This window comes from Didymella exigua (assembly GCF_010094145.1).
Source record: "Didymella exigua CBS 183.55 unplaced genomic scaffold M421scaffold_43, whole genome shotgun sequence".
Taxonomy (NCBI): Eukaryota; Fungi; Ascomycota; class Dothideomycetes; order Pleosporales; family Didymellaceae; genus Didymella; species Didymella exigua.
The window spans coordinates 86,370-99,203 of NW_022984817.1; the positions used below are offsets into that span (position 1 = coordinate 86,370).

At 53.7% G+C, this 12,834-nt stretch overlaps 5 protein-coding genes across 5 annotated transcripts; 3 read left to right on the forward strand and 2 right to left on the reverse strand.

Annotated features, from left to right (window-relative positions):
- The first annotated feature begins 5 nt into the window (after positions 1-5).
- Positions 6-1,484, forward strand: M421DRAFT_425173 (uncharacterized protein). The gene is made up of 4 exons (XM_033594000.1): positions 6-156; positions 246-317; positions 409-521; positions 569-1,484. The coding sequence occupies exons 1-4, from the start codon at positions 143-145 to the stop codon at positions 1,108-1,110; spliced, it is 741 nt and encodes a 246-aa protein (XP_033444257.1). The 5' UTR covers positions 6-142; the 3' UTR covers positions 1,111-1,484.
- A 2,123-nt stretch (positions 1,485-3,607) lies between these two features.
- On the forward strand, positions 3,608-5,581 carry M421DRAFT_425175 (alpha/beta-hydrolase). The gene is made up of 4 exons (XM_033594001.1): positions 3,608-4,796; positions 4,844-4,929; positions 4,981-5,052; positions 5,105-5,581. Exons 1-4 carry the CDS (start codon positions 3,926-3,928, stop codon positions 5,417-5,419), a joined length of 1,344 nt encoding a protein of 447 aa, XP_033444258.1. The 5' UTR covers positions 3,608-3,925; the 3' UTR covers positions 5,420-5,581.
- Positions 5,582-8,426: 2,845 nt separating this feature from the next.
- On the reverse strand, positions 8,427-8,723 carry M421DRAFT_73767 (uncharacterized protein; the record flags this gene model as incomplete). Its single annotated transcript, XM_033596986.1, has 1 exon — positions 8,427-8,723. One exon carries the CDS (start codon positions 8,721-8,723, stop codon positions 8,427-8,429), a length of 297 nt encoding a protein of 98 aa, XP_033444259.1.
- Positions 8,724-9,475: 752 nt separating this feature from the next.
- M421DRAFT_9155 (uncharacterized protein) lies at positions 9,476-11,136 on the forward strand (the record flags this gene model as incomplete). Its single annotated transcript, XM_033597958.1, has 2 exons — positions 9,476-10,654; positions 10,987-11,136. The coding sequence occupies 2 exons, from the start codon at positions 9,476-9,478 to the stop codon at positions 11,134-11,136; spliced, it is 1,329 nt and encodes a 442-aa protein (XP_033444260.1).
- A 292-nt stretch (positions 11,137-11,428) lies between these two features.
- M421DRAFT_73793 (uncharacterized protein) lies at positions 11,429-12,427 on the reverse strand (the record flags this gene model as incomplete). The annotated part of the gene is made up of 4 exons (XM_033596988.1): positions 11,429-11,531; positions 11,582-11,663; positions 11,713-12,216; positions 12,259-12,427. 4 exons carry the CDS (start codon positions 12,425-12,427, stop codon positions 11,429-11,431), a joined length of 858 nt encoding a protein of 285 aa, XP_033444261.1.
- Positions 12,428-12,834: the final 407 nt, after the last annotated feature.

Consider the following 12,834-nt stretch of genomic DNA (forward strand, 5'->3'; position numbering starts at 1 on the left):
AAGGCCATAAACACAAACACGCCGACTCAAGCACCCCTTCACGCTCAACCCTCGCTGCCATCTGCTATCCCGCCTGCACGGCAACCCATCGCCTTGCACCCCCGATCACTTTCACCGAATCCCGCACCCTCACATATCCAAAATGGGCGAGTCCAGGTGAGTGAGGCCCAGGCTGCGATGCCAAATTTCCCAGGCGCTCGCCGCCCCTTCAATGTCAACACACACTGACCGTCACCCCAATGCAGGCAAGAACTAGTCGCATGGCTCAATAACCTCCTCCAACTCAACATCACCAAGGTCGAACAATGCGGGACAGGGTACGTCATCTTTGTGCCAGAATATGGCGGGGCAGGACAACACTGCAGCCATCGATCAGACAAAGTCACAGCAGGCTGACAGCAGAAACAGCGCCGCGCTCTGCCAGGTGTTTGACAGCATCTTCTACGATGTGCCTATGTCGCGAGTCAAGTTCAACGCCAACACGGAATATGCCTACCTGCAGAATTTCAAGATATTGCAGAGTGCGTCCTTCACCGCCCCGCGCTACAAGCCTTGCTGACCTGTGCAGACACATTCGCCAAGCACCAGGTCGACAAGCCCATCCGCGTCGAATCCCTCGTCAAGTGCAAGATGCAGGACAACCTCGAGTTCCTGCAGTTCGTCAAGCAGTACTGGGACCAGCACTTCCCCGGCCACGAGTACGACCCGGTCGCCCGCCGCGGCGCGAAAGCAGCAGTCGGCGGCGGCGGCGCACCTGCACCCCGTGCCACGCCCGCAGCGGCCAGGCGAGCCCCCGCCGCCAGCAACACCGCCGCACCGCGAACCCGAACACCGCTTGCCGCCTCTGGCGGTGGCGCAGCAAGTGCAGCTCTGAGAGAGGAGAATACACAACTTAAGGAGACCGTTTCCGGCCTGGAGCGCGAACGCGACTTCTACTTCAGCAAGCTCCGCGACATTGAGCTGCTGATCCAGCAAGCCATGGAGGCCGACCCAGAGCTCGAGAAGGACGAGGGCCTGCTCAAGCAGATCCAGAACATCCTCTACTCGACCGAAGAGGGGTTTGAGATTCCTGCCGAGGGCGCAGAGGGCGCAGAGGAGGAGACATTTTAGAGGACATGTCGAATTGCTACTCTGGCGGGCCGCGGTGGAGTCTGGTCTGCCCGCTTGATCCCGGGTCCACGGGAGCCTGCGACTTGTGATGGAACATCGTGAAGGCCGAGGACTCTCACAAGGACTAGGTGGTCCGGCCGATAAAGGGAGCAGTGGAGGTAGCAGATGTTCACATGGCTTCATCGATATTGCATTGGGGGCGCGAGCTGGGATACCATTTTCTGCGTTTTGACGTGTTACGAGTTGCACAAATAGGATCTGTGTGATGGGTGGAAGATTGACACTGGGTATTTGTCCGTCGTTTGCTTGCGCCGCGCTTACTGTGGCAGAGTGACGAAGGATAGGCAGTAATCTAGCCACTTGCTTCTTCGAACGCTCCTGCTCAGCGACCTACTGATGACTTCCCCAAGGATCGCCCATCTTGTACTCTGCAAACGCAGACATAGCCCTCACCATCCACGACGGCGTCCCTGCGAACACGCTCTCCCCGAGTCTATACAGCGGCGCCTCGTCGAGGAACCCGCTCGGCGCGCACACCCAGTCGCCGCCACGTGTGTTGCCATCCTCATACTGCAGTCATTAGCCTCATCCACATTCGTATCCACATCGCAGGTTAAGGCGGATACGCACCACGCTCAAACAACACGCCCAGCCCGTAGCCTCCCCGGTCAGGCCGCAGTCTGTCGCGTTCCCCACTACCTTTGGCGCGTGGCACGGTGCGTACGGACCGTGTGCGATCAGGGATGGACAGCATGTGTCCACGGTTCCAGGGAAGAGGGCTGTGCAGATCGACGTTGCTTCGGGGCTTGGGGGTTGAAACATTGCTGCAGCGGTGGCTACGAGCGCGAGCATTTGGAGGGGGGATTGGAGGTACATGGTCTCGGATGGGGGTTGTGAAGGGATTGGGGGCTGAATGGTGAGAAGGACGGGGGGTTTTATGGTTTAGGGAAATTAGGCACTGAGGTGTGGTGCGGTGGTTGCGCGGGAGTGTGATGGGAAGTATGAAAAGACTTGGACAGGTGATGAGACACTGGCAATAAGTTCGTCACGTCTGGTCTGCGTGTCAGAGCGAGGTACAGGCTCACAAACAGTATGCCTCTGCTCAGTCGCTTACGGGTGCATGTGCGTAGAGGTGCATGCGAACCAGTGAGCACAGCTTTGGCTACCGTTTTGGTAGTGGTGGCCTGGGATGTACATGTGCCTCACTGTATGCTGCAAATATACCGACACCTCGTGACTAGCGCTTTCTGAACCACTTGGACTACTGTTCCCCAGTGTCTACTTCTCTTCCTGCGTCAACGAACCCTTCTCAATGCCCAGGTATCTCTTCCTCGTACCCAAGCGCCGCCCATATCCATCTTTCTTACTCCTCTGGAAATCCCATGTGCACGTGAGCGTTTCGTTCTGGTCACCATCAACTGGTCGTAACGTGATTAACACGGACCCGTCTCTCTCCACTTGGCAGCAGGCCCACTCCATCTACTCGTAGCAACGCTCGGGATTTGTTGTCGCTTTGGGGACCTCGCAGGGCGGGCTGTGACGCCATGTGCATAGATTGCATCATGTATACCGCAGTGAGGGGCAGATGAGGCCGCGTATGTGGGTGGGTGCGAAGACCGAGTCTAGTGTGCTGTCGATGATGGCCAGTGTGAGTAGGAATGGAGTGGTCAAGGTGATGAAGATGATGATGCGGTTAGGTGGTCGTCGGCCATGGCTACGGCATGGTTCTGGGAGGGAAAAGCTCGTTGAGGTGTTGTGTTTGCTTTAATGGGGCGTGGCGTGGTACCCATCCACGGGTGGTTACGGAGATGCAGTGCGACGAGGTGAAGGCAATATTTTGTGTCTCGTGAGAATTACTCGTTCACCTCAGCAATACTCAACAAATTATTCTCATACACACCAAGTGCTTCCTGAGACAATGCTTGCGGATGCTACGATGGGTGGAGGTTTGTAGAGATCAAAAATACGCCGTGAAACTTCCAAAACACACGAAGTATCCGGTGGATGTGTCAAGCTTATACGCATTATAATATGAGCGTCTGTAGATACAACCAGCTGTGTGGCTGCATCTGGCTGCATCTGGCTTCTGCTATGGCACAAAGGCATAGTGAGGCTTGTTCGTAGGTGGTGACGCATTTCAATGTTCAAATCTGTGAGCCTGACATAAGTTGCGAGAGAAAAGGCCAAAGGCTCTGATACTAGTGAGATCTCTCCTTCACGTAGACGGTGTGTTGTACTCTCTGATCGCTCCTGCGTGGCCGCCAAGGTCCGATCTCTTGTGTCCGAGCTGCTTGAGCAGAGTCCTGATCAAAGTTAATTGGCCACTTGGACTCTGACCGGGAATAAAATCTGGAGAAACAGATACGGGACGATTATTGGCCGCTCCCCGTCCGGTAGTTAGTGATGTGGGGAAGATCAGCCGCTAAGCCCATTTAGCTGCTAGCCTATGCGTCTTGCGCGTCCGCAGCTCGATCACCCCCTCCACCGCTGACCACCACAGGCCTTTACTCGCGTTCTGGGCCGCCTAATGTCATTATGTGTTCAAACAATTTGTCCAAACGCGTAAAGAGGTGATGCTCCGACGTCGAACGCCTCCCCACGTGCATCAACCCCGCACGAACCTACCCCTCTTACTCTGACCCGATGGCTTCGAATCGTGCAGGCTTTATATATGGTAGGCGATGGCTGCCGAAATAATTGCTGGAGACTTGCCTGTGCCTTAACTGCATTCAATTGCAGCAATTCAGTGCATCTCGTTACCTTTGACCTCCTTTCTAATCTAAAGTTCTTACATCTAAGATCTTTGAGCGCCATCATGTCCGGCTGGGATGACATCAACATGGCGCTGGAGAGCAGTAAGGATAAGCTGACCAAGCTTCTCCAGTCTGACAAGCAGCTAAAGGCTTTTACCACATCTGACGCCATTGACAAGTCCGCGACTTTTGGCATCAAGTCAAGCGGCTCTGACAGCACCCTGCTCATCGAAGTCACCAATGGCAGCGCCAAGGCCAGCGCTGGAATCTCAAAGGACGCTCTCTTTACGCTCTCTGCACTGCCGGAGCAGTGGGAGCAGCACTTCAAGGCAACGCCTGCCATGCCTTACCAGAGCTACTGGGGCATGTTCGGCATGAACATCAAGCAGAAGGGAATTGAAGTCCTCGGTGACCAGACAGCCTTTGCTCACTGGACTCACGTCTGGAGACGCGTGCTCGAGCTTACACACGAGGCACACTGTGGTCCCTTGAAAGAGGAAGAGCAGCCTGAGCAGGAGCGTGACTACCTCACAGGTCGCTACGTCTTCCTCGATGCACCAATCTGGGGCAGGTCAAAGGTCTTCTACGAGTCCTCTGGTGAGGGTAAGCAGCAGATCGTCTTCCTCCACACAGCTGGCAGCGACAGCCGGCAGTACCACGGCGTTATGAATGACCCTCAGATGCGCAGGAAGTGCACCATGTTTGCGTTCGACCTTCCGGGACACGGGCGCAGTTTCCCGTCGAAGAATCTGCCACCTGGTGCGCACACAAACACTGAGGACAGCTACGTTGGCATCATTGCAGCGTTCGTCAAGGAGCTTGGTCTGCGAAGGCCGATTATCTGTGGTGCGAGTATGGCGGGCCAGGTGTGTTTGGCAGTAGCCATTCGTCACAAGGAAGTCGGTGCTGGCGGCACCATTCCTCTGCAAGGGTCAGTATACTTCGACAGATACTTCACGATATACTGACAATCCCCAGGTCAGAATACCTCAACATGGAGCGCCAGTGGCACGACCGCTCGCCGTACGTTAACCAGTCGCTATTCAACCCAGAATGGATCTACGGCGTATGTGTCTTTTTCTAGATCGATTATCGGCCTTAGCTAATGACGGTGTAGATGATGTCGCCCACCGCACCGAAGGTCAACAAGGATCTAATCTGGCATCTCTATAGTGCGCAAGCTTACGGTGTACGTGCAATTGCTCTGTTTACACTAGCCGTCGTACTGACATCCCGTATAGATCTTCCACGGCGATCTCGACTTCTACTTCGGTGGCTGGGACGGCCGCTCACGTGTTGCCTCCATCGATACTAACAGCTGCCCCGTGTACATGCTCACAGGCGAGTACGACTGGTCAAATACACCTGAGATGTCGCAGAAGACTGCAGACAAGATCCCTGGCGCCAAGCATAAGGCCATGCCAGGTCTCGGTCACTTCCCAGCGACGGAGAACCCGAAGGCTTTTGTGCCGCACTTGATCGAGGCTATTGAGCACATTCAGAAGGTCCGCAGCGAGGGCTTGAGTACTATGCGTTTGGGCAACGGTACGGACTAAGTGACGTGTATTGAAGCGTACCCAGTGAAGCGAGTTTGCGGCCTGCATATGCAGCGGCAGAGTTTTATGGATCTAGGAGCTAATTGTGCACTTATCGACTTGACCACTTCGCAGCAGTCACTACCTCACATTGCATGTTGTTGGTTGCCACGCACCTGTCGCCTCAACGCATCACTGCAAGCGCAAACAGACTAGTGGCATTGTCATATTCTCGACACCGAACAACACTCTCTCCCTTTACCTGGTCACATCTCCGCCACATATTCCCACAGTCACATAGTGCTATCCACGCTCCCTTAACAATGACAGATACTACTGTAAACATGCCTTCGGCTGTCGCAAATATGCCCGCCTCCACCACGGCCGACGATGGGACCCTCGCTCTTCGCATCATGTCCGAATTTCTTAGCGCTCGGTGCGAGACTGAATGCCCCATCTGCTACGAGGCGTAGTCCACCGATCGAGCACCTGCCATTCTTCCGAACTGTCACCACGCTATCTGCGTGCCTTGCCTCATGCAGTTGAGCCAGTCGGGCATGGGCAACCGCAACAAGTGCCCGATGTGTCGCACTATCTTGATCGCAAGCGTAGATCCTCCGGTCAGGATATTGACTGTTCCTACGGGTACGAGCGAGAGACACTTGCTGAAGTACCATTGCTTATGTGAACACAGGTCAGGGATCCGTACGACGTAGGAATACGGTTGATCTTGGTCGGCAGATACAGCGAGGTACGATTACGATACGTTGTTTCCCTTTCGAATTCCCACCCCATTTTCCTGCCCATACGAGCCTTACATCGCCTTTCTTCTAACAACGCCAAATGTCGTAACAGTCTCCCCAGAACAAAGGCCTTGTTTTACGGCTGCTTGTAATAGACTACCACGTGGTCGACATCAGGTGTACTGTCCAGAATTCTGGCGGCCGCATCATCCAACCCCATCCGTCGCTCCTTTCTACGCTCACGGCACCCCGTCAGCACCGGCTAGCCTAAGGAATATATCACCATCTCTGGTGCAAGATCTGATCGTCTACATGCATGCAGATTCTTCACGGTTCCTGTGGCAAATTGATGATGCCCAACCGCAAAGGCAGTCGGTAGCTGCACTAGACGGAACGCCATCGCGGAATCCACCAGATTCCTACTTGGCCGATTCCGATCGTTCTGCGTGGAACCAGCAACTTACACAACAGCTGCAAGAGCGACAGCAATCTCGCATATCCTTGGATGAGATGCCGCCCTTGGTCATGAACGCAGACGAACACCTTGATTCTCTGATACGACAAGACGATGGGGCCACGTCAGACAGGTCGTCTCGAACTGAAACGCAGCAATCTCAAAGGACTTCGTCGTCCGTCAACAACACATTTCCACCGCTGTACACTCGACTGAGACAAGCAGTAGAACGAGCGGATGCCATCGAGGAGGATATGGACGCGCGTCATACCTCACGTCGTGGCGGTAGAAGGGACCGAGGCCGGAACTGGCCTGTTTTTCGATATGGAACTTGTATGGGGGTCTTTCGCTAAAACCTCCGCGTCCAAATGGGTTTGAGAGACGCTGGTGTCACGTTGAAAAGAGTACTGAAAGCAGATCTAATCTATTCTTCCAAAGATGCTCATTCAGCACGCATGCGATATGGGGTGTGACCTCGAAATGCGAGCCTTCCAAAATATTCGATCGGAAAACTGTGCCACAACTTCGGAACGTCTGAATCCACTTTTTGGCGTTTCTAAGCATTCAGATCATCTGTACTTCCCACCAGTAAGCATATTAAACGCTCTTCTCCAGTGTCTCACGCCTCAACCTCTTGTTCGTCATCTGCAGCCAGAGCCTCAAGCTCCAAGCACATGCAGTCGTCAAGAACGAGGTCACGAAGCTTCTGCTCAATTACAAGTAGTCTAACGAAGCGGATTTGAACTTCCGGGCATGCTTTGAGGTCTACAGTATTGTTGATAAGCATCAGCCGATCGCGTAGTTCAACCCTTCGGGCTTGACAGCTTGACGTCGGTTTGCCGAAAGACCAATGGTTCTAAAGGTTTCCTCGCCGCATAGTCCCATCTGTCAGTTTATTCAGCTTGATCTGCCGACTCGATCATGTCAACTTGGCTGGACAATATGACCGTGACTGCTAGTTGCTGCATTTTGCGCCTTTTGGCTCGAGAGTTTAAATAGGCCTGTTCTTCGCTCGAATACCGCAAATACAAATGAACGACTTAATCGACAACTCGCTTTCTTGAGTACCTCACGTGTATTGTGAAAAGTATGCTGTTACTCATGTGTGGATTCAGGGTGTGCAGGATCCCAATCTGACGGTGCCTTAAGCCACATCGCTGATGGAGCCGCAACAACATAGTGCGACTTATTGAGGATGGAGCTGACTTCAGCGTTTAATCACCAGGCTTTTAAAGTGTAGGTAAATATGTCTATGGAATGTGGACGTCCGAGGGCTAAAGAGAAACTCGAAGCTGACGAAAGAAATGCGGATTTCACGGTATCCCCATCGATAAGCAATCACAACAAAAAAGCGGCACAAAATAGACTATACTTATACTCCTAATGAAGCTGTTTATATATAAGGCTAAATTTCTGCAGCACTATGCAAATGGGAAGGCACTAAAGAACAAATTTCGACGTCGCGATTGAGCATGAGTGACACTTACGACGGGACTCCAGCCACGGAAACCACTTCTTGAATGACTTATGACTTGCTTCCAGATCCACACAGCCGGAGGGATTTGAGCACCTGTGAAGTCATTGTCACACTCCAAGCTTTATCATTAGACATGCGGAAATTATTCCGACCAGGTAGGACTCTCAAACGAGGTGCAAAGGAAAGCCAGTCGTTCCCATTCATTCTGGACGCTAAACTGAAGTTTCTTTTGGGTACGAGGTAAGCCAGGCCAGTAGTTGATCTCGAGAATGACCCTGTATTCGATATTTTCCAGGAAGACTAAGGTAAGGCAAAGCGAGCTGCCATAACTGCGCCTAAGATATGAAGATTGTATCACGAACATGATATTGCAACGTCAACATTCAAGGGGTTATTCCGCCAGAATACGAAGTATAAAAGCAGAGCGCAGGCTGCAGGGATTGCTGTGTTAATCTCAAGAAGAGATGTGGTCAAATCATGGGGAAACATCGCTGTCATCTGAGAGCAGAACCACAACGCTTGGGCGTAGGTCACCACTTTGGTGAAAGCATTCGCTCTACTCTTGTCTTGGATCTCGGTTCCAAGAATGTTAGGTAGCAATCCCGGGTCGTACTTGGCGACGAATTTGAGACCCTCGGTTGTCAAAGTCATACTCTATCCACCGTCGGGGAGATATTGCGTGTCAAGGTCGTTAGTGTTAATTGCAAACCAGTCCATTACTGCATAAATGGAGTGCGTCATGGTCCAAGGGGGAAGCCATGACAGCATAGGAGTCGCCAGCTATCACCTCATCAACATCACTCTGCTCACATAGGATCCCTGTCGCAAGTTTTGCAGATGTACTAATACAATTGAGAAGCAGAACAAGATATCCACAGAATGAAAGCCTTGTAACGAGGCGCACAGCACGGCTGCGGCTGCGATTGTAGGTAGCAATGATTGTCGAACCGCACGCGACTCCAGAGACAGACCGATCATGAAAGAGACAGTGCAGTGTCCAAAAACCGAGCAGCAGAGCACGGGCAAGACCTCAAAGTGCCCAGCAGACGACATAGAGAACCCCTACCTCGAAGCGACGTATCATTTGCTTGATGCAGCGACAGAGATAGCACGGTTCCACAATAGCTGCCACCACATGACGTACGGTGTAACCGCAAAACCTCGAATTTGTAAACTTGAGAAACAGTCTCGACCCCACCTCTGCTCGCAGTCATGTCGAGCATGCAGGAGAAGACACAGCCGAGTTTGCTCCTGCTGCAAAGTAAGGGCGCGCGTCTGCCGTCTTTGCAGTGGTGAAGCTTCTCGAAAGCACGCAAACGAATGTACCCAGGTAGCAATCGCAAAGTGAAAGGAAGCAAATGAGCCACTCGCCATTACACCAGCGCCTGCATCTTCGCTTGGCCATGCGCGGGAACTTTTCTTCGCCCACGTTGTCACCGCTGCCGCCATACTCTGCGAACGCTCCGCCTAAGGGACCAGTACTGCCAGCAACTGCTCCACCTTCACCAGAACTACCACTCATTGGAGTCACGATACCAGTGCAAGAGATCGAAGACATGCGCGCAACCCATATCCGTCCGCGCACAGCACCTGCGTCACCGGAGCGTCCAGGCACAGCAGTCAGCACGCGCTCCACAATTCGCCAAGTCCAGCCCTCACCAGACAGCCTTATCAATGCATTCGCAAACGGCTTCGCAGACGGCGGCACTCCAGGACCAGATAGAGCACCCGAACCCTCCTTCGAGCCCTTCCCACCCTTCAACTCCGCCGAAAAGGAAGACACGGCAGACGACGACCACGGCACGCACATTCCCAGCACCGAGCCGACCCTCCCAAACGTCACTCTGCGCCGCGGCGGCTCGCCACGCAAGTCCCGCTCTTATTCACCTCAAAAGTCCCGCAGCGAATCTCCCCGCAAACACATGGTCCGCACGCCCATACTGCCCGTACACCAAGAGTCACCTTCCTCATCGTACTCAGCCGAGCGCTGGGAAGTGCCTGATACGCCGTCGCCAGTGACGCGCGAGCAGCATAAACAGGCGTATGCACCGCTGCAAGTGCGGCGGCCCATTGCGGAGGCGAACCGTGAAGGAGAGCCAGCGGGGGGACAAGGAACGCAAGCCAGGATTGCGGATTACGTGCGCAAAGCAAAGAAGCAGCAGCGGGGTGAGAAGAGCAAAAGCTCAGACGCCGGACCATCGAGAGATGCCGAAGGGTCAGAGCCGACGAATCGCGTTGTACCGGCACTTCCACATATTGTGTCCGCGATGGCGCAACCCAGTGACACGAGGCAGACGTTGAGTCCGTTCTCAGTCGCGCAGAGACGGGCGCAGACAAACATGGAGAAGGGGCCAGCGCGCCATACCAGTGTGTCGCGGCGCAGTGAGGCGAGCGGTGCGAGTGTGGCCAGCAGGCACAGTATCTTCTCGACTCCGGGAAGGGATGAGATGGAACGGAAGAAGCCAATTATTGAGGAAGACGAGGGGCCGTTCGCGAAGGCCATGAGTGTGCGAGACCTGGAGCAGAGCAGGAGGAGGGTGAGAGAGGGGACGAGGGATGAGGAGGAGAAGAGCGAGAGGAGGGTTTGTGGGATGAGATGTGTAGTGATGTAGAAGCTTGTCGGGTTCGACTTGTGATATGGCGCTTGTGCCTTGAATTTGAGTTTGTGTAGCAAAGCAGTGAAGAGTGTTTGAAAACTTGGGCGTGAACAAGGATAAATGAAAGCGCGGTGGGGCGTGAGGGAGTCGTTCACAGTATACCTGTATCATGGTCCCGAAGTTCAAATGAAGGAAACCCTCACCTTCGTCCTGGATATTCACGCCTCATGCTCAAGCACTTCCTTTCCTTCCCCACCCACTCTCATTCATTCTCAACTTCCCAAACCAGCACGTTCATTACCACCTAACTCATCAAGTCGACATCACATAACGACATGGACCCTGGGATCATCTGCACCCGGCCAGCACTAATGCTACACGACGTTGCGGTCAACTGCCGGCGCATCTCCGCAACGCTGCCTCCAGACGGCTGGAACGACTCCGAGTATACCCTTCAGCAAAGCTAATCGGCAAGTCCAAGGCAATGAGTACCCCCGGAGAACCCTGAAGTTTGAACTGAAGCTGGTGTGCGTTTCGTGAAGCCCTCCACACCGGTGCCTGAGGAGGTCAAGGTCTATGAGCAGCCCGTGATGGTGCACCAAAGTTGGTGGCGATGCTTGCTTTGCAGTGAGCGCGGGCTGTCGAGTATCTTGTTATGTAGTTCTGTGGTTTCCAGAGGCGTCAAGGAGGAGGGTTGAAGCCATCAACATGTATGTTCGCCGCTTGCTCAGCATGTCTTTATAACACCATTACGCTGCTCTACTCTTCCTTCTCCCTCACCTCTGCGGCATGGTCAAGGGCGCAGAGGATGTCAGATCCAAAGACAATGGTCATGTATGCTGGGAAGATGACCCAAAGGCCACTGTTTAAGTCAGCGAATGCATCAAAAATTTGACTGAGGTTGAGACTTACTTCATAACACCATAGAAGAGGAAAATGGTAAACCAATCGTTGTGAGCGACATTTTCGAACTTCGAGAAGTACTCGTTGAAATCTGCTGCTGTCAGCCATGTTCCTTCCAGTGGCGCAGACGGCCCACTTACAGTAAAGCACCGTCTTACTCAGCGTCATGACCGCAGCCGTGAACCCAATGAGCAGCGCGCGATTACCATTCCTACCAGGCACTTTGCGCCCACCAGACAGCCATGTGCCTATTCCCCCACTCTGAACATCAAGACCGGTACCCGTTGCAGCCGGGACGCTGTGATAATAAATGACCATAACGTACAAGCCATACAGCACCGTCTCCACAGCATTAAGCGCTCCCTGCGCGCCACCAAAGCCATCATTGTTCTCCCATCCAGGCCATCCGTACACGTAGTCGATCGCGGCGTAGATCTCGTACGGCTTCCAGATAGGCCATTGCAGGGCGCCGCCGGCCATTGTGTGTGGGCGCAGCAAGATGTACAAGGTATCCCACAACACAAGAGGCAGAGACACTGCGAGCCATAGGATTGTGATGTTGGATGCGGTGTGACACCACGCTTTTTCGTTGACCTCGGATGGGGAGGGTGGCGCAACGGCTTCCACAGCTTTGGACGCACTTTCTTCTACGACCTTGGACGCCTTCTCAAAAGCTGCTGCTGCACGCCTTGCGACTGTCTTTGCAGTGGGCGAGACATTCGACGCAGCAGCCTGTGTCGCTGTCGTAGGGCTCGTTGGCGCGGGCGATGCGGTCGAGTTACGCGAGGGCCTCTTTGTTGGTGAGGGCTCGAATGCCGGAAAGTCGCCGCGAGGATGTTGGCGTGTGGCGACCATTGTGTCAATTGGAGCTTTGCGATTGCGACGGGGAGGTTTGTGGACAGAATTTCGCGTGTAAAGGCTCGCTGGAAGGGTGACAGGTGTTGTTATGGTACTTTCAGGCCTCGCACGTCACTGGTGGAGAGAGCCGGCATTTTCCCTTTCCGAATGCTTTAACCTTGAGAGGGAAGGTGCCGTTTCCTCTGTATGCCCGCAGGTGTCTGAAAAAACGCACACATCAAGATGCCGATGCGCCATTTGAAATTGATCTCAGAGAAGTCAGAGCTATCCCATGCATGGATTGCCTCGTTTGACACCGCATGGACGTCTGATGGAGCGTTTCCCCATGTACGGGATCCCTCGATTGACCCCGCATGGACGCCTGATCTGGCAACCGTCTTGGCTGACGATCTGAGCAGCACACC

Excerpts from the sequence above, each read along its gene's own strand:
- M421DRAFT_425175 (XM_033594001.1), top strand. The coding sequence starts at position 3,926 with ATGTCCGGCTGGGATGACATCAACATGGCGCTGGAGAGCAGTAAGGAT. Across the intron at positions 4,797-4,843 it reads CACCATTCCTCTGCAAGGGT|CAGAATACCTCAACATGGAG; the intron begins CAGTATACTTCG and ends CAATCCCCAGGT. Across the intron at positions 5,053-5,104 it reads ATAGTGCGCAAGCTTACGGT|ATCTTCCACGGCGATCTCGA; the intron begins GTACGTGCAATT and ends CATCCCGTATAG.
- M421DRAFT_425173 (XM_033594000.1), top strand. Across the intron at positions 318-408 it reads GTCGAACAATGCGGGACAGG|CGCCGCGCTCTGCCAGGTGT; the intron begins GTACGTCATCTT and ends CAGCAGAAACAG. Across the intron at positions 522-568 it reads GAATTTCAAGATATTGCAGA|ACACATTCGCCAAGCACCAG; the intron begins GTGCGTCCTTCA and ends TGACCTGTGCAG.